This window comes from Tachysurus vachellii, chromosome 17 (genome assembly GCF_030014155.1).
Source record: "Tachysurus vachellii isolate PV-2020 chromosome 17, HZAU_Pvac_v1, whole genome shotgun sequence".
NCBI lineage: Eukaryota > Metazoa > Chordata > Actinopteri > Siluriformes > Bagridae > Tachysurus > Tachysurus vachellii.
In genome coordinates, this window is record NC_083476.1 from 7,062,542 (window position 1) to 7,082,416 (window position 19,875).

The 19,875-nt window shown below is 38.3% G+C and overlaps 2 protein-coding genes across 3 annotated transcripts in view; one reads left to right on the top strand and one right to left on the bottom strand.

Annotated features, from left to right (window-relative positions):
* Window positions 1-9,707, bottom strand: part of nup188 (nucleoporin 188) — a 24,340-nt gene extending 14,633 nt beyond the window's left edge. Inside the window, exons 1-15 of the mRNA XM_060890628.1 lie at window positions 9,606-9,707; window positions 8,806-8,860; window positions 8,447-8,520; window positions 7,517-7,601; window positions 7,255-7,380; window positions 6,601-6,693; window positions 5,691-5,810; window positions 4,960-5,171; window positions 4,553-4,667; window positions 3,648-3,848; window positions 3,364-3,453; window positions 2,268-2,333; window positions 2,069-2,188; window positions 1,799-1,925; window positions 668-823 (exon numbers count right to left, since the gene is read on the bottom strand). Of these exons, the coding sequence (XP_060746611.1) occupies window positions 668-823; window positions 1,799-1,925; window positions 2,069-2,188; window positions 2,268-2,333; window positions 3,364-3,453; window positions 3,648-3,848; window positions 4,553-4,667; window positions 4,960-5,171; window positions 5,691-5,810; window positions 6,601-6,693; window positions 7,255-7,380; window positions 7,517-7,601; window positions 8,447-8,520; window positions 8,806-8,860; window positions 9,606-9,631 (1,666 nt within the window). The 5' untranslated portion in view covers window positions 9,632-9,707. The remainder of the gene's footprint in view (window positions 1-667; window positions 824-1,798; window positions 1,926-2,068; window positions 2,189-2,267; window positions 2,334-3,363; window positions 3,454-3,647; window positions 3,849-4,552; window positions 4,668-4,959; window positions 5,172-5,690; window positions 5,811-6,600; window positions 6,694-7,254; window positions 7,381-7,516; window positions 7,602-8,446; window positions 8,521-8,805; window positions 8,861-9,605) is intronic.
* Window positions 9,708-10,158: 451 nt separating this feature from the next.
* dolk (dolichol kinase) lies at window positions 10,159-19,348 on the top strand. Of its 2 annotated transcripts, XM_060890947.1 has the most exons (3): window positions 10,159-10,257; window positions 13,814-15,306; window positions 18,907-19,348. In XM_060890947.1, the coding sequence occupies exons 2-3, from the start codon at window positions 13,965-13,967 to the stop codon at window positions 18,987-18,989; spliced, it is 1,425 nt and encodes a 474-aa protein (XP_060746930.1). In that variant the 5' UTR covers window positions 10,159-10,257; window positions 13,814-13,964; the 3' UTR covers window positions 18,990-19,348. The 2 variants fall into 2 exon arrangements, with proteins under 2 accessions (XP_060746930.1, XP_060746928.1); XM_060890945.1 differs by lacking the exon at window positions 18,907-19,348 and having other exon boundaries at window positions 13,814-18,899.
* Window positions 19,349-19,875: the final 527 nt, after the last annotated feature.

Consider the following 19,875-nt stretch of genomic DNA (forward strand, 5'->3'; position numbering starts at 1 on the left):
GAACACTAATATTCAGGTATTCAAACTCTGAGGTATTTTGTAAGTTTTTTTGTGACTTTTGAGACCATAAATACTTCACTGTGCTGCAGTTCATTTCAAAACTTTCAATGTAACTTGTGTCTTCTGAGCTTTTTTTGTCTAAAACTACTTGAATTGGTAAAAGAGGATTCTTCTTTTAAACTCCTCCGAATGAAGGCACACGTGGAATTGCACTCTATGATAAAACGAAGTGAATCGAATGAATACGTCACACGACTGTCTTGGCCCGAATCTGTGGTCACTTTTAAAAATTTCAAGCTTCTCAGGATATTGTGGCGTTTGCTTGATTTTAATTTCTGCCATCTCAAAATTGTGACCTGGTATTATTTAGAAAGGAATATAAAAAATAAAAACAGCTTCTGACTAATCCTCTTCAACGTTACTTACATTATTAAAAAACAAAAAGCAAATGCCGGAGTTGTACAACACTTAAGAATCCTGACACTAAAATGTTGCTTAAAAGTATATGTTTTAAAAAAAGCAAAAAAAATGAAGTGCATAGTGTGTTGTTTGGGACGCAACTATAGAAAGAGAGACAGAGGCAGGGTCATTCATCCAAAATAAAACTTATCGTGATGAAATGTGTGTTGTAAAGACGTGTGTAAACACTCGGTGTATCTTTATTTACCAGCAGTAGAAACAACATGCAGCAGCATCTCAATCTCGCAGGTGAAGAGGGTCCACGAAGAATAAGAATAATCCCAGCGCACCGTGTAGCCGTCCTCGCTCGCCGAAACTTGGCCGTAACACCCCTGCGGCATGCGCAAGTTGGTCTGCCCTGTACCTGTGACGGAGAGAAAGGGAAGAGTAAATAAAGACGATTAGATAAACAGACAGAGATGCAGACACACTAGTCAGGTTTACCATCTACCTGCTTTCATGTGAATGGAAATCTGTGTGTATATCACACATAAAACAATGACAATCAAAAATAATGAAGAAAAGGATTTTCAACTCAATGTAGAAATGGTGTGGAGCTCATTTCTGGACTGGAAAAAAATGAACCAAAACCTCAAATAAAGAAAAGATCAATTTCAAGTATCTTTAACAATATATGCGAGCAACCTTCAACATTGCTGCAGTTGTTTAGCTGATATAGTTGTTTTTTGTAATTATTGGTGTGTTTTTCTTGTTTCTTTTATTATTAATCTTCTAGTAGTAGAGGCTGTCTAGAATAATCACAAACTAAGGGCCTTTTTACACCTGGTCACTTCCTGTATTTTCTCTGATCCGATCTGATCTGATTTGTTAAATCTGTTCCATTTACATTAGGCCACATAAATGTGTCTTGGCGAATCTGATCTTTTTACTCCCGCCCAAAATGCAAAATATATTGTACCTAATTTCCGGGGTAATTGAAATGGAACACGCTTTGGTGTATGCGGTTTTCAGAATGCAAACAAAAAGAAGACAAAAAAACTTGTTACAACGGTTATGCTACAAAAAAACAGCAATTACTGTTTGCTGCATTTTCGCTGGTGGCAGCAGTGCATTTTAAGACCCAACGGGAGGAGTATAGCATTCATCTGAAATGCGTCCCAGACCACCTCCTGAAGTGGTTTGAACGATCGGATTTATACATTTAGACCTGGTCTTTTTACTATCGGATAGCTATCGGATCACAGAAAACGCATGAAGTGACCAGGTATAAAAAGCCCTTTACAGATTGCCTCTTTAAACCTGAAAGCATTGCCAGAATATAAAAGATAGAAAAACAAACTATACGTGTACTTTCGCACACTCCGGCATGCTCACTGACCCAGTGGATAGAGAAGTTTAGGTGTCTGTCTCCTCCAGAGCGTCTCGTCCTCTCTAGACAGCACGTCGCCGGGTTTGTGTTTGTACACCTCCGTATAGAAGGACATTTTATCCAGAAACATGTACACCTGAGTAAGAGAGTTTAATATTAGTCATGAATAACATCTAGTGATAATATTGAGTAATATCTGCTAACTAAAAGAGTGTGTGGGTATTAAGATAGTTTAGCATGTAACATGAGCAGACTGTGTGCGCGCGCACGTACACGTACCCTCTTGGCGGTAAATTTCTCAGACAGCAGTGCTGTGAGTATCTGCAATAACGGTCCAGTCTTATAAGGGAAAACTCCCACTGCTGAGTCCAGTATCATCTCCAAACCCACATTAGGTTTCTACAAACAAGAATGAAATGTCAAAGGCCAGACAAAGCTAGAGAGACATTTGAGTTTCTTAGCTGTATTTGATACTCACCGACTCCCAGAAGAGCTCGGCTAGACTCGGGGCGGCGAGAACCTCGCAGGCAACGTTGATCAGGTGCTGGAAAATAAGTGAACGTGAAATGAGAACAGGGGTGAACAGAAAAAAAAAATATATATAAAAAAAAAAAGAAGATAATTTTACAATAATAGTTAAATTAAACAAGCAGTCACGTCCTGAGACGTGAAAAAAAAAACATACTAGCAAGCATCTAATAGGAGTTTTTACATGCAATGCAAGGACATCACGCCTCATATCGAAAATATTTGTCAACGACCTGCTGACTCATCTATTAGCCAGCACAATGTCCTGCTCCAGAAACATATGAAGAAAAGTTAATTATCTGGCTACACACAATTGTCCTCTCACTAGTAATTAGGATTTTTTACCTTATGATTTATCCATGCTTGTGCAGTTTAACTCACTGCCTTGCAAGGATTTTGTGAAAAACTAGGTGTAGTCTTTAATTTGTAGGAGAAACTAGGTGTTAGGTGTAATTAAAAGGAATAGAGTGTTTTGAATGAATGTAAACAATAGAGTGGCACAATGTCTCACTCAAGCCCTGTATATGAGTTTGGAATGACAAAAAGAGCCTCTGTCTCTCTTTTACAGTGAAAAACTGCCACTAAGGCACGCTTTGGCTAAGGCTGACGTCCTTGCGGGCGACCTTCAACAACAAGGAGTTGCTATAGAGGATGCAGAGCAGCTGGCACAAGACCGTCAGTGCTGGAAACAACTAGTTCATCTGGTCGGCTCAACGCACAGGGATGGGACACCCCCCTACCCATCGAAAGAGCCAAATTGATTGATTGATTGAAGGCACGCTTTCCCCATTGTGCATTGTTTCCTTGTTTTAAGCTCTGAAATCATTGGCTTTTATGGAGTTTTGTGGGTGTTGAAAAATGCAAATCGGCTGTGCCGTAAACTTGCATTTACAAAAGATTGGCATTGATCGACTGAAACATAGGTGTATGTTACTAACCTGGACTCAAGTTTTATTTTGATGTAGCTTACAAACTTCGCTAAGAGATAAAAAGATAAATAAGGCCAGTTGAAGGTAAACAGAGATGTCTTCGAAAGTAATGTGTACCTGCTGACTGCCCAGCGTGTCCTCTTCAAACGAAGTGACCACAAAGGAGAGGAGACCGTAGATGCACATCCGTGCAGTGCTGGCAGTGCACTAGAGGACAAAAGAAAAAAGAGAGAGAGCGAGAGAGCGAGAGAGAGAGAGAGAGAGAATGATGGAAAAAAATAGAAATGTTATCGTTAACTTTTAATATAAAATAGTATTAGGCATAGTTCAAACGGCAATAGAGTAACTTATAGTAATGAAGTTATTTCATTTGTTCTGCCTGATCTACACGCGATTCCTACATTATTCCCCATGCTGCCGAGGGCCTGCAACATGTCTGTGAGATACTGAAACACCCCGAGCTGTAATGTTGTGTGGCTGAGGCGTTTGATGATGGGTCCAGCTTCAACTGGTTGCAGTGTGTGTCTCAGAAGAACCCAGGCTAGCAGAACCGGGCCGTGGTGAGGGATATCCCCAAACGTCAGCAACGACTGATCCATCTCCTGTAGAAAGAAAGCCTGATTTTTTAGGCATGTACAACTATTATAGAAATTAATTACATATGTGTAGTTTAAAAGTAGAATCCAGTTGAATATTAAAAAAAAAAAAAAAAACACTGCAAACTGAAGAGTAGGAGTGAAAAGGAGGGACTGAACAAAACCCTAACACTAGACACTCCTACCAAAAATCTTTAAACTTGTCTTTAGAGAAATCACCATCATATCAACTATAAAATGCTTTCCTTTGTTTATTAATAGCACATCTAAATCAGTTTACTATTAGGCTTTACATAATGCAAAACTGTGTTATTAGATATATGATGCATTAGAATTGAACACAAATATAAACCAGTGATTTGATTATTTCTTGCACGTCAGAGAAAAAAGCTGTTATGGATATGTAATGGATCTGCTTATTTGATCCACTGGCAACTTCAACAGTGTAGAGGTACAACATAATAAAAATGTGCTTGTTATGTCATAAAACGTAAGTATAATATGTTTTAATTTTTCTTTTTTTAAAGCAGCTAAGCAAGTATCATCCCATGTTCCGAATGTGATGCATTACTAAAATGTTAATTAGGTCACGTTTATTACGTCAAACTGTTAATATAGAACAATTTGAAGAAATCCAGGAATAAACATACTGTAACACGCAGCTGTATAACTACAGTGATTAGTCATGGTGGGATTGTTTGCAGTATGACCTTGTTGCTTTCGTGTGTGCTGAAGAGTTGGTGCTGTTCTGTTCGGTCTTCCAGGGCACATTTATGCAGGAAGTCGATGTCCATCCCCTCAACAAGGATCAGACAGCTGAAATATCTATATAAACAAAGTAGAATCAGGCACAGGCTGATATGGAACCTTTTGACGGTTTTTTTTTTTTTTAAAACAACTGTAACACTACTACTGTTTTCTGATAATAAAAACAGATAAGGAGAAAAAGAATTGATACATTAATATATTTTTAATAATAATAAATTAATTGTATAGATAGCATTATTCCTAATTTTGAAGATCTTTTACATCATACGTTCCTCATAACATACCAGCTACTATGCATGCTTGTTCCAATATAGCTCCTATAAGGTCTATGTATTTATTTTTTTCTAACCCGATTCGGTCCACTAGTGCATCCATGCTCTTGTCCACAAGATGCCTGTTTGTTTGGCGTTGTCCGAAACCCTGCTCCTTAAAAAGCTGAGTAAAGGTTAAAAGGTCACTAGGGGGCATCTCGAAGTAGGCGTAGTAAAGGAATAGGACCTCCAACAGCAAAGCCTGCTCCCTCAGGCACTGGGAGAACCACAGAGACACCCGTCTCTCTGTCTACAAGTAGAAAGAAGTAGAACAAAAATGGGAAGTGGTGGAGAGAGAAAAAGCAAAAAGAGAGAGTGAGCAAGCGCAGATGGTAGAGCTGAAGAAAAATTCTTGTCTTTTCACACGCACCTACTAATGACAAAACCTAACATAGAGCCTTGAGGAACACCATAAGCAACCTGAAGAATCTGAACCTGAAGTGTGCTAAATCTACTTTTCATCTTTCACCATTCTTCATATAATTTATATCTATTCATTAATTCCTTTGATTTAATTGTGCCACATTTTCTGCCATGTTTGCAGGTTGAAGCTTCACAAAACAAGTCAAGTCAACATACCACAATTTGGGACACGATCGTTCTAATCTTGGATTCTATTTATGATGGACAGTAAGCATATTTCTAGAAAGAATTTTTTTTTTACTAAACAAAATCTGGTATTTTTTTAGCTATACATATGTCCAGGTTCAATGTTTATATGGAAATTCAAGAGAGGGAGAGAGAGAGAGAAAGAGAGAGAGATACTTACCATGAGATTTCCATGGGTTTCCCATGTTGGAGCTTCTGCATTGAACAGAGCCTCGAACTGCTGTTGGTAATTTGACACAAGATCTTTCTCCAGCTTGTTCACACAGGTTGCATACTCAGCCTGACAAACGGCATGGATAAACAGGACAGAAAATCAAGATCACATATTGTATACAGACGCTCTATTCGCCATGTCAAATATTTTAACCTCATAGGGGCATTGCCAAATATCAAGTATTAAAATTCTTGTCTTATGTGAGACAAAAAAAAATTGTAAAAAGATGTACACAGGCTTGCACTTTTAAATTAAATTATTTTTTTTTTTAATTGCACTGATTCTTTAAGGCTAAAAATTGTTCTGATATTAATACCGACTTTATAAAACAATAAAATAAATAAAAAAATGTAAATTAGTCCCTCAATGATTTCTGGAGTTTTATTGTGATTTTTGGAGCCAAAACAGTTGATATTGCAGTGCCGTTTTTTTAAAAATTGTGATGCAATTTGCAGTGTTTTTGTGCTTTTTATTGCAGGAAAAAACTCCTACCTTGTACCATTTTAATGTAATGTAATCACTTTCTATGATAGCTGTACTCATGTCTGATGCATGTGAACAGAAGATGCCTTTGGCTTAATGTGTGTTATGATAACACCTACCACATCATGGCCCAAATCTGTGAAAATGTTTTTTTTAAAAATAGCAAGGTCCTTTCCCAAAAGTTTGCTTGATTGTGCGCTAATTTCTACAAATGTAAAATCCTGAAATCCTGGAGGGACTGTTTTATCTATTAACAAGCATGTTGGGAGTGGCATGTATGCAACTGTGGGCAAATCTACATCCGGTCTATTTGTTTGCATGACTTGAGAACCAAGAAACAGAGAAATTTAATGCCAGAAATTTAATTCTTTACTTTATAGGGATGCCTCTCATCCTGGAAGTAGGTGAGGAGTAGGAGGATACAGCGCAAGAGACAAACTCTCTCGTCATAGTAGTAATCTACTATCTGAAAACACACACACACACACACAGTAGTAATGTTATTTCAAGAGAAAAAAGTAGAGACTTTATATTATCTTTATATTATTTTTGATACATTATACATTACATTATTTTTGATACTACAGCTGAATATAGTCATGCTAATATTACTCTGAAAACACTAAATTTAGACACACAGGCATAAAATGATAAATAGTAGAGAGACTTAAAGAGCTACAGACATGAAAAACTACAGCTAAACATGGACAGAAAAAAACCCTGACAGGAAAATGGCCAGAAGAGCACAAAAGCAGATGAACAGACAAAGAAGCAGAAAGACAGAGAGGAAAATAAATGCTAAGACACATGGAAAGAAAAGCAGGCATAGGGACAGGAAAACAATCAGAGAAATAAATGGAGTGTAAAGCAGACAGACAGACAAGGACAGGAAAACAGACAGAAAGTCAGACACACAGACAGGAAAACAGACAACAGACAGACAGGCACACGGTGAGACAGAAAAACAAACAGATGCATGTATGTGAAAGCAGATAATTAGACAGAGCGACAGACAGATGTGTGTGACCTTGAGCAGTAAGGCCTGACTCTGTCTCTCATCTTGCAGAACGGTCTTCAGTGAGTTTCGGGTTCCTCTGTAGTCTTCCTGCAGGTAACACTGCAGAATCTGTACACTCTGCTGCTCATCCAGACCCTGACACATACACACACACACTTCAAGTAAAATATCATATCTGGGTATGTAGTCTGCAGAAATAGAAATTAGGTTCAAGATGTATGCATGTATCGTGTGTGAGATTTGATTGAGTAAAGAGTGACATGCTGATTACCAGAAGTTTGCTGATGCGAAGTCCGAATTCTTTAAGAGACTGAGGAACGTCTTTATCTGCCTTCAACTTGTCTGCTGAGGACGAGCTGCACAGAAACGTCCACCACATTCACAGTAATGCAAATATTCACTCCAATAATGTTGAAGATAACTATATTCTTTCAGAATAAATTAAATTACATTTTAAATGTAAAATATAAATGTAAAAATTGCTGCACGTTTAGTTCATTCAAAAAAAAGGTTTATTTAATGAAAGCTAATTAAGCTTAGTTCAATTATGTTCCATATATTGGGACATATATAACACAACTGGGCAAACAAACAAATCCAGTCAGTTGTGGTCCAAATTGCATACTATACACTACGCACTTACACTATGCACTCTAGCATTTAGTGGACGAATTGTAGACTTAGTAGTATTATATGAAAAGTAGTATTATATCAAATGGAACACTAACTTTTTCTGTTATTAACTGGAAGTAAAGCTAATTTCCCAGTCTTCAGCAAATGACAACAAAGGCATATAATGCAACACTTCTAGCTTTAGCAGAATGCGCTGAATTTGAAAAATAACTTGCACAATGTGAGTTTATTTAAAAGAAAATGTAAGGTGACTTCTTCACCAGAATGTCGTCTGCCATTCTGAAACAATTCTCACTGGTAGTCTCACTCAACTGCGTAAGAAAAACTGCAAGTGCCGAGCGCAACATCCAACCGGTCCAACATCCCACATTTTCAATAAGAACATCATCCAGATACTTGATGTCCACTTCTTTTTGTTGATATTTTCAGCATAAACAAAACCATGCACGCTATTTCCAATACAAAATCTCACAGAACAGTGTACGAGATTTGGGATACACGTCAAGTCTTTTACTACTCTGATAGAATCTAAGAAAAATATGTAAACATGTTCTGAGGACAGCTTTACCTGGGAGGTTTGTAGTACGCCAGGCCCTGTAACAACCGCTCTCCATACCGTTCTAACTCGGATTCGATCTGGGACTGTTATAGAAAAGGAAGATTTAAACAAATGATAATTACTCAGCAATGTCAGTCACAGTTTGCTAACTTTTCTGCTCCAACACATCAGTTAAGACACTTTCACTGTCATCCACAGGCAATTAAACGTATGTAAGAAACCAATTATGAAGAGCAAAAAAAACAAATGTGTTTAAACACAAAAATGTAATAATAACAACACCCAGGGTGGATTTTTATGTTAATGACCAGCAGACAAACCAGTAAAAACCTGCTAAGAAGGTTAATATTAAGGAGATATTTACTAACCGGTTCACGCAGAGCTGATCTCCCCAGCAAGATGGTCCATAACTCCCTACTGCTTCTAAAGTGATGAGTTAAAAGCATCAATATTGGTGTTTCAACTGTAACTCATGCATCTTCATGAGAGTCAATAAAACACTCATTAAGGCTACACTGAAAGTTTTAAACAGTGTTTAATCAGCTTCTTTTAACTCCTTATGTTCAGGAGGCATGAGGAGGTATAAAATTATACCTTTATTATAGAATTAAAAGTATTAACAGTATTTCAGATGCACCTTCTCATTTAAACTCATTCACTTTAACGGTAATAAACGTGTGGTTAGTTTTATACACAAACAATTTCAATTGGCGATATGAAACGTCCAGCCAGATCTCACTAGAAGGTATTAATAAGTTCCAGGTCGAATATTTCAATGTTATTTAAAGTTTTTCAGTAATAAATAATGATCCGTATTCAGTGCATTGCTACCTATGCAAAGGCTTCATTGTTAGCTTAGCTTTCACAGGCTCGATCCCAAACGCCTCACTACCCCCTAGATTCGCACACTCGGTATCATGTAAAATCTATTGACTCAACGACCTATCTAGTGCTCTAGATATCTAAAGTCGTCATTTGGGATACGGCCACCACGTTCCCTCCACATTGTGGACACTAATTTTCCAAACACAGCTCCGAGAAAGACGTTATGACATTTTCATAACTCGACAGAGTGCTTTTAGTAAAATTCAAAAGTCAAGAAACTGCACAAATAAAGTTTAAAACAGTACAGAGTTAAATATACTAAAGTCTGTTTCCTTTCATTTACCGTATACAAAACTCCGAGTCCGCCATCTTCGCCCCAACCAAGTAACCAATCAGGAGCGAGCTATTCGGTTACGTCACATAATCGATTCGATTTCCGGAGTTCCTGTCCAATACATACAGTACATACAGTACATACATACATACATAGAAATTGTAATTATTTATAAAAAAATTTTTTACTGTATGCTTTATAATAATTATAAAAACAACAACCATGACATCTGTAGTACCACGTGATCTAACTGTCAGGACACAACCCACACTCGTACGTATTTATTTTCCACCCGTATTCCCACAAACCCCTTAGACTAGGGACGTTTTTTTGTTTTTTTGTTTTTTTTACAAGCAATAAACACTGACTGGATGAATATTTTACATCAAAGCAACATATATCAAGTGTACGCTTTCCTACATTTTTACATGTTTTTACGCTGATTAATTTTAAAGTCCAATCCGCGACCCGATTGAACTATTAACCAATCACTGCACGAGAAGCAGAATCTCTGTAACCAATCACAGTGCAGGGAGGCGGGACTTGTCTCAATACAGGTAGGTAATACAGGCGTGCTAGTAGTAACGACCTCCTTATATGTCACACCAAGTTATTATCGTGCTTGTGCAGCGTCTGTAATATTTTTCACAACGAGCTGCTGGTAGGTGAATCTGCTTTTTTTTTTTTTTATTTGATCATTTTACGAAGCATAAAGTCTGTTTCAACTTTAATTGTACACCTTCAATTGATTATTGCTAGCAAAGAGCCTGTAATAAAGCAGGCCATGAATGAGAGAGATCTGTTATATTTAATAATACAATTTTAAAATGATTGATTTTTCTCTGTTATTGTAACTGGAACGGTTGTTTTCCTGATGGCTGGTGTAATAGCTAGCATTACAGAACAATAACATTGCCTTAAAGGTGTAGTGTTTCACTACAGAGTTCATGGCAATTAGCTGCTATTATCTATCTGTATGTCATTATAAGGGATCCAAAGATCTGGACACATCTGCTTTGATCATATTAATGGGGTTTATCATACTACATGGTCTTAATATGGTCTCTTGATTTGGCAAGACCTTTAGCCAGTCCAACCTAGAATGCATTATGAATTAAAGTGTAATGTTATATCACAGCATTCTTCATGCCAAGTCCTGTAGACTCACAGTGGAGACTCTGAAGCATAACCAGGGAGTCTGTGATTTAAAAATAAATAAATTGTGGATATCAAACCCACCATTGCGTATAAATAATGTTAAAAGGAAACTAATGTCAGTTTGATATGTTAAGGAAAAGGCGACTCTAATGTTTAACCAATCTATTCAACCAATTCATCCCAACAGTGTTTAGTGTGTTTGTGCTGAAACTGTGTGCTTCCATATTTGTGTCAACCATTTGGGGAAGAACCATATAAGGATGTGATTGTCAGGTGACTAAAAACATTTGGCCACATTACCACGTTTTACATGCGCCACATACATTGCCAAAGTTGACTGGACCAAAGTTCAGAGTGATAAGGCTTGTCGTTCAGTCATGCCTGATGATTACAGCAACAACTTGAAATTCCTTAACGTTTGTCAGATGTAGACACTGTGTGCTAATAGTCTTAGTGTTGAGAAAAGTGTGTGTGCTTGTGATTCATCTAGTATCATTACAAACACCCTGAAAGGGTACAACTTTTTGTACTCTTTATATGGATACGTGGACCTTTTTAAATAATTTAAGGTACATAAATAGAACTTAGCAACAAAGAAATGTATAGTTTAGCACCCTCTTTTTTGTCTGAAAGTGTAGAAGTGAAATTGATATGCCACATGGAAATAATTCTATATGAGTAAACCTATTGGGTTGCACCACTGGTTGTCAGTACTAGTTCCAGAGTATTCTTGTCCTGTACATTTGGTTACACTAAATACAAATAATCAGCTAATAAAAAGTGATTTAATTTTTCAGTTATGCAAAGAAGCTCCACTGTCGATAGACCTGCGATTAGGAAATTACACACGTGGACAAAATTGTTGGTACCCTTCGGTCAATGAAAGAAAAACTCACAATGGTCACAGAAAAAAACTTTATGTAATAATAAATAAAAATTCTATGAATGTTAACCAATGAAAATCAGACATTGCTTTTTAACCATGCTTCAATGGAATTATTTAAAAAAAATAAACTCATGGAACAGGCCTAGACAAAAATGATGGTACCCCTAGAAAAGACTGAAAATAATGTGACCAAAGGGACATGTTAATTCAAGGTGTGTCCACTAATTAGCATCACAGGGGTGTCTACAATCTTGTAATCAGTTAGTGGGCCTTTATATAGGGCTCCAGGTAGTCACTGTGTTGTCTGGTGACATGGTGTGTACCACACTCAACATGAACCAGAGGAAGTGAAGGAAAGCGTTGTCTCAGGCGATTAGAAAGAAAATTATAGACAAGCATGATAAAGGTAAAGGCTATAAGACCATCTCCAAGCAGCTAGATGTTCCTGTGACTACAGTTGCACATATTATTCAGAAATTTAAGATCCATGGGACTGTAGCCAACCTCCCTGGACGTGGCCACAGGAGGAAAATTTATGACAAATCAAAGAGACGGATAATCCGAATGGTAACAAAAGAGCCCAGAAAGACTTCTAAAGAGATCCAAGGTGAACTTCATGCTCAAGGAACATCAGCATCAGATCGCACCATCCGTCGTTGTTTGAGCCAAAGTGGACTACATGGGAGACGACCAAGGAGGACACAAATCATAAAAAAGCTAGACTGGAATATGCCAAACTACATGCTGACAAGCCACAAAGCTTCTGGGAGAATGTCCTATGGACAGATGAGACAAAAATGGAACTTTTTGCCAAGTCACATCAGCTCTATGTTCACAGACGGTAAAATGATGCATATCAAGAAAAGAACACTGTTCCTACTGTGAAACATGGTGGAGGCTCTGTTATGTTCTGGGGCTGCTTTGCTGCATCTGGCGCAAGGTGTCTTGAATCTGTGCAGGGTACAATGAAATCTGAAGACTATCAAGGGATTCTAGAGAGAAATGTGCTGGCCAGTGTCAGAAAGCTTGGTCTCAGTCACAGGTCATGGGTCTTGTAACAGGACAATGACCCAAAACACAGCTAAAAACACCCAATAATGGCTAAGAGGAAAACATTGGACTATTCTAAAGTGGCCTTCTATGAGCCCTGACCTCAATCCTATTGAGCATCTTTGGAAGGAGCTGAAACATGCCGTCTGGAAAAGACGGAAACGACTGGAGCAGTTTGCTCATGAGGAGTGGGCCAAAATACCTGCTGAGAGGTGCAGAAGTCTCACTGACAGTTACAGGAATCGTCTGATTGCAGTGATTGCCTCAAAAGGTTGTGCAACAAAATATTAAGTTAGGGGTACCATCATTTTTGTCTAGGCCTGTTCCATGAGTTTATTTTTTTTAAATAATTCCGTTGAAGCATGGTTGAAAAGCAATGTCTGACTTTCATTGGTTAACATTCATAGAATTTTTATTTATTATTACTTTTGTCAGATAAAAATTTTTTCTGTGACCATTGTGAGTTTTTCTTTCATTGACCGAAGGGTACCAACAATTTTGTCCACGTGTGTATAACCTTTTGCTTATGTCATTTAATAAAAAACATAAACAAACTCTTCAAAGTGAGATTGAGGTAATGAGGACATTTTGTGTCCGATAGGGGCTCGTGTATATGCTTCGATTATGAAGGAAATGTCGAAATCACAAGACATTGCTGATGTTGTCATAGACGTATTCCAGAGGAAGTGTAATATAAAAACAATGTTAAAATCACAATTATAAAACAAGGGAAAAAAAAATTAATAAATAAATTCAGTCATGGCTATATTTGCTCTTTTAGAAAACTTTACACATCACATTATCTAGGAAGCACCAAGTTTACCAAGATCAATTAGATACCATTGCCTGCCAAAGAACCATAGTCCTTTTCAACCTTTTAATAAACTATTGTCTTGTCATATTTTCTAGTTAAATTTTTTTGCGTAAAATTCCTAGCTCTCTGACTTTAGGACATGTTGTTCGGCTTATTCATGTGTACGTGATGTATTTTTTTTAATTGTACATTGAAACATTTAAGAAATAATCCTATATTCACTTTTATGATTATTCTAAACGTCTTTAGATATCCAAAGATTGCCTTGTTTTTGTTAGTTATCATTTGTTTTTTGTGTTTCTATTGGAGGTGGAGGGGATGATGTTGAAGACCATGTCGATGACCCTGAACCTTAGACCAAGATTCTGACTCCGCTGAAAGCTGGAAGGTGCATCTCTTCTCTTCAAGGAAGTCCTGTCAGCAGTTACACCGCCCGTCTTTTACACTCATCTCACGAATCATGCAGACCGATCCAGTGCTGGTGGAGTCGTTGGTGGTGTTCTCCATCGTCCTTTGCGTGCATGTGGCCGTGTGGAACCAACTATCCTGGTGCTGCATCGCTTTGGCTGTCCAGGCCTTTTACGTCCAGCACAAATGGGATCGCCTCCTGCGAACAGGAGCAGCAGTCTTTCAGTTCCGCCCTTCAGCCAATAGCGGCGTCTTACCTGCCAGCATGGTTCTCCCGTTGATCGGGCTCATTTTGCGAGGTCGCTGTGTCGCTGTGGGGAATGTCAACTTTGAACGTTTCGCAGTGGTTATTACAGTAACGGGGATGATGTTGGCACTGTTTTTGTCGCTCATCGCACTGGGAGTCACACGACCGGTGCCAAGCAACACCTGTGTAATTACGGGAATTGCTGCCAGCGCCATCCTCTACACAGTCAAACAAACGCTGCTGGTTTCGGAGGTGATTGAAGTGCTGGAGGTGCTGCTGATCTTTGTCTACCTAAGTCTGATCCTCCTCTATCTCCTTCCTCGATGCTTTACACCCGGAGAAGCCCTGCTAATCCTGGGTGGCCTCAGCTTCATGATCAACCAGCTGATCAAGCGCTCATTGAGCACAAGTGTCGGAACCAACACGGACCCCCTCAATTTCTTCCTTCCTGTAGCTGTGGCGGGACTGGTCTTGCTTGGCCTGGTTTTTGCCCTGCTGTTCCTCTTTATGGAATCAGAAACATGGGCAGCGTCTGTGTTTTTCCACGTCATGACAGCCGTACTTGGCTTGGGCTTGCTTGTTCCTTGGTTGTCCCTCCTCACTGGACACCATCCTTTAATCTGGATTTTGGAATTCCTTACTCATAGCAGTACACGTCTTTGGTTGTTGGCATACTGGACATTCCTGGTTTTAGTCGCAGTAATTGTGGTATTGCGTCAGAACATCTGGCGCTCAGAGGGCACCAAGAAATACCAAGCCTCTACGGCTGTCAGAAAGTACTTCCACCTGCTTATTGTGTTAACCTTCGCCCCCGGGTTGGCACTCGATCGCCCTCTACTGCACCTGGCAGCTGTTGTATGTTTAGCATTGTTCCTTTTCCTGGAATTGGTGCGAGTTTTCCGGATTCGCCCACTGGGCTCGCTGTTGCGCAGGTCGCTGGCTCTCTTTCTGGATGATAGGGACTCTGGGCCACTTATCTTCACACACATCTACCTGCTTTTGGGAATTTCCATACCTGTGTGGATCTCACAAGCGCCATGCATGTCAAAAGGAGGAGTGGCAGGCGCAGGAGGACTGGCACCCTATGCTGGCGTCTTAGCCGTAGGGATTGGAGACACCGTGGCATCAATTTTTGGAAGCACAGCAGGTGAGATCCGCTGGCCGGGCACCAAAAAGACTTTCGAGGGCACGGCGACCTCTGTGTTTGCACAGATCATCGCTGTGGCCATATTCCTGATAGCAGATGCCAGCGTAAACTTAAACGCCAGCTACTCATGGGTCGTGGGATCCATCGCTATGGTAGCCATGCTGGAGGCATACACTTCACAGATTGATAATCTTCTGTTACCGCTGTATTTGTATGTCTTACTGATGTTATGAGCATGCACACACACACACACACACACACACACACACATTTCTATACTTTAATTACATAAACATTTTTAGATATAAAACACAAATACAGTACAGGGTCCAAAGGTTTGCAACCCCTCTCAAGAACTGTTTTTATCTTCTAACTTATTATTAAGAACAAATTTCTCGTTTGTTTTTTCAAGGTTTCACTAATAACATATATTTTAATTGAACGAATTCTGAAGACAGGGGGCACAGTGGCTTAGTGGTTAGCACGTTCACCTCACACCTCCAGGGTTGGGGGTTCGATTCCCGCCCCCGCCTTGTGTGTGTGGAGTTTGCATGTTCTCCCCGTGCCTCGGGGGTTTCCTCCGGGTACTCCGGTTTCCTCCCCCGGTCCAAAGACATGCATGGTAGGTTGATTGGCATCTCTGGAAAATTGTCTGTAGTGTGTGATTGCGTTAGTGAATGAGTGTGTGTGTATGTGTGTGCCCTGTGATGGGTTGGCACTCCATCCAGGGTGTATCCTGCCTTGATGCCCAATGACGCCTGAGATAGGCACAGGCTCCCCGTGACCCGAGGTAGTTCGGATTAGCGGTAGAAAATGAATGAATGAATGAATGAATGAATTCTGAAGACGAAGAAACATGTGTTGGTCCATAGCAAGGTAAATAAATTTTACTGAAACACTGCACTAGGATCTTACATGTGTGTTCATTTGCCTAAAACATGGAACTACACAACAGTTTGCTAGCTAAACCTTTTTCCTATTTATTTTATTTTTTCCCCCAGCAAAACAACTTAGAACGTAGACACTATTTTACAGTGCTTTCACGTATAAATCGTACTTGATGCGGTTTTGAGGACACAGGAATAACACTCTGGCATGGAACAAAATAATCCAGTTCCTGATTAACACTATTGTGAGTTCAGTACAGTGAAGAAGTAATTCAATGCTGAATCATGACTGTAAGAATGAATTTAAAAAACAAAACAAACTGTGAATTGTGGGTAGTGGGTGTTCGAGGTGTTGTAGATCTGTTCGACTTGATGTATGCAGCACAAACTATTTATTTATTTATTTATTTATTTATTTATTTATCTGTTGGCATGTTTCTGCTCAATTAATTATTAGTTTTGTTTTTTGTCTTTATTAACTAATAAATATGAAAAAAAGGGGTCAGTTTAAAAATGATGATGATGTTTATAGCGTCTTTACGATGAGTCATAATGAACTAACTTGTCTTGGATGTTCCATAAAATGAAATGTAGCTACAAATGGATAAAAAGCATGATCTCACTCATTCACACACATCAGAGCTATGTTATATCCTAATAACAGCACGGCTTTGCGCGTAATTTCTTACTAACTGCCTGGCTTTCATCCTGTGGTGCATTTATATTTCTACTACACTGTCTATTTTTATTCTGCCGTTTCAGTTCTTGTCAGACGATTCAGACTTTTGGACCTTTCTGTAAATGTACGACGTTAAGAGGTAATACTTAAAAGCTTGGTATGTTGAAATGTTCAGGATGGTGTGACCGTGGTCTTATGCCCTTAACTCATCTTCCTTACACCATGTTTTTTTTTTTAGGAGCGAAAGACACAACAGATGTAGTATGCAGGCTAATAGTGTTCTTCCATAGTGAATTATTTATTGTAAGTGCACAGCAAAGCCCTGAGCGGAGACGGTGTTAAGTATGCTAGAAATGTCAGAAGTCATCTTTCACTTCAGGTTTCATATCCTTAACACAGTATTCTCTTCTCCAAAAATGACCTAACCAAAGTAACCGTATTTAATAAAATATTAGATGGGGCCTGAAATTCAGATCATCTTTGTTTGATTTGAATTCTTACGCATTCAGTGTTATAAAATTGATCGTTTCTGTCCAGGAAACAAAGCTGGTAATGGTTACGGTTGACATAACAAAGTCTAATCTTATGACATGATTGTTATGGCCCTTTACATATCAGCCCCTACACACACACACACACACACACAATGCTGTCTTTAACATGCATGAAAACAAAAATGCCTTTTGCAATGTTTAATTTATTCTTAATGTCAGTCTGTGCATCGATTTAGCCTATTAAGTACATAAAATTTTCTTGTGTTGCATTCTTGCATAATACATATATATATATATATATATAATTTGTTAATATATATGTTTCATAAAATGAACAAGTTTATAAAAAATGAACAAATAATATTTTGTACTGACAAATATTACCGAACGCGATCAGGTGTATGTGTGTATGCATGTTAGTTTTGTAGGGGACAGTAAACACTCTGATTGCAGCTATTCATTCTTTGGTGTTAATATCCATTTTGTTCCACTTCTTATGTCATCCTGATCTCAGCTTCTCATCTTATAAATTTCCATTTATTAACCTCTCCAGGATTTTGCAATCACAGAAATCATGCAAACTCTGCAGCGTTCGGTGAAGCTTGCAATTTTTCAAAATGATCGCAGACTTGGGTTAAGACGTGTTGTGTGACATCAATCACGTGCTCAGACACGAGTACAGCTATCAGAGAAGGGAATTGCAGAATTGTGTATCTTCACTGGTAGGCGAATGAGATGAAAATTAAAATGAGAACCCTGTGCTTGCAATTTCAAGCAGTTTTCCATTTATTTTTTGGAAAGAAGCTGCAGCAAAATCAAACATTTCTGGCAACAACAATCCAACAAATGGTGCAGATATACTTCTGAAGAACTGACTGTAAAGCGGAATTGATCCAGAAGACACTGTGATATGATTTTGTAATATTCAGGAGCCATGAAACACTTTATACACCAGTGCTTTTAACTTTTAAATCCCATTTGGTCAGACTGTGTCGATGATAACTGCTGTAACATGCTGTAACAGCAGTTCGTAGCGTAGCATCGACTGTAATTCAGATCAGGTTTAATTTAAGTCACAGTAACAACACTTCAACAAATCACTGGTGTGGATTAAGCTTTCTGTTTAGTTATCGTACTGGGAGGAGTCTTTAATGTCAGAACGTTTTCTGTCCGAGTGTCACAAGGGAAATGTGTATGGACCAGAAAAGCAAGCTAAAGCAAGCTTTTGGTTTTCTTTGTATTATTAAGTTCAATCAGTGCTTATTGCTACTACAACGTAAGCTCTAAGTTGCATCGCAGATGTTCCTCAACATTACGTGTAACAAGAAATGGTTAAAAACTACAACAATATATTCTTTAATAAGAAAATTGTTAGTGGTATAAGAAAAGGTGCTAAAAAAAATTCTATTAGGAAACATTTTGCTAATAGAAAAATCAAAACTTTGGGTCGGGTCACAGGACACCATTGCATTTTATTCGCTGTTAGAAGGAAAAAAAATTGTTTTGAGAAAAATGACTTTCACCTGCATTGTGCTTGCAGTCAGTCAGCACCTGAATAGAGACTACGTGAGAAGATTTACACCAAATGCTGTTTTAAAAGAAGAAAAACAATCAGCTTTCTGAGACCGAGACTCGGAAAAACATCAGGATTGTTGCACAAACTCCACACTGATTTCCAGCAATTTTCTTAGTGAAGAGAGCTGATATTTTCCAGTGATATTTTTATTTCTGAATGTTAATTTATAAAACGATGCAGTGTTTCAATTACAGCTGTGTGTGTTCTTGACATTTTTCAAATAAAGAGTTGCTATGTTCCTTGTGCTCATTTGCATGTTACTGTATAAACGATTCATTGAAATTTTTAGGTCTTTTATCATTAATATTGATTTGCAGCATTAAGAATGTCAAAGGAGTTTGATCGTTACCGATACAGTCATTCTGGTAAGTAGAAGGCTGTGAATAGCTAAATAATAATGTGACGATTTGTTTATTTATGAAGGACACGTAATACACAGCAGAACTTTAAATAATGTAACCCCAACACGATACAGTTGGGAGTTTGCAGACAAAATTTAGAACAGAAAGCATGACAAAATAATCGAAAAGTAGCTCCGTTTCTGCTCTTTTACTAAAAAGCTCTTTTAGTCAAGTGTCTGTTCTTGGCAGAGCAAGTAACAGAGCAAAACAAAGTAGAGGTGGTTGCATGGTTGCAATAGCAGTTTTCCGGTCAGCCACTAGAGGGCATAAAGATGAGTTTTCTTCTATTTCATGTAATGTTACAATTGATATAAAAATGTACACACTCATATTAAATGACAGAAAAACTATTAAACCAAGATAATCACAATTTTTAAAGGGAAAAGTGGAAAAATTAAACAGTTGCTCTAACCTGGCTGCATTAGTGTACACACTCTTTTATAATTAGGGATGTGGATGTGTTCAAAATGAGCCGATCACATTCAATCTTATTGTTTGATTTCTTATACATTACAAAACAAAACCAGCCATT

Bases quoted from the DNA above. Each gene is read 5' to 3' on its own strand.
- dolk (XM_060890945.1), top strand. From the start codon at position 13,965: ATGCAGACCGATCCAGTGCTGGTGGAGTCGTTGGTGGTGTTCTCCATC.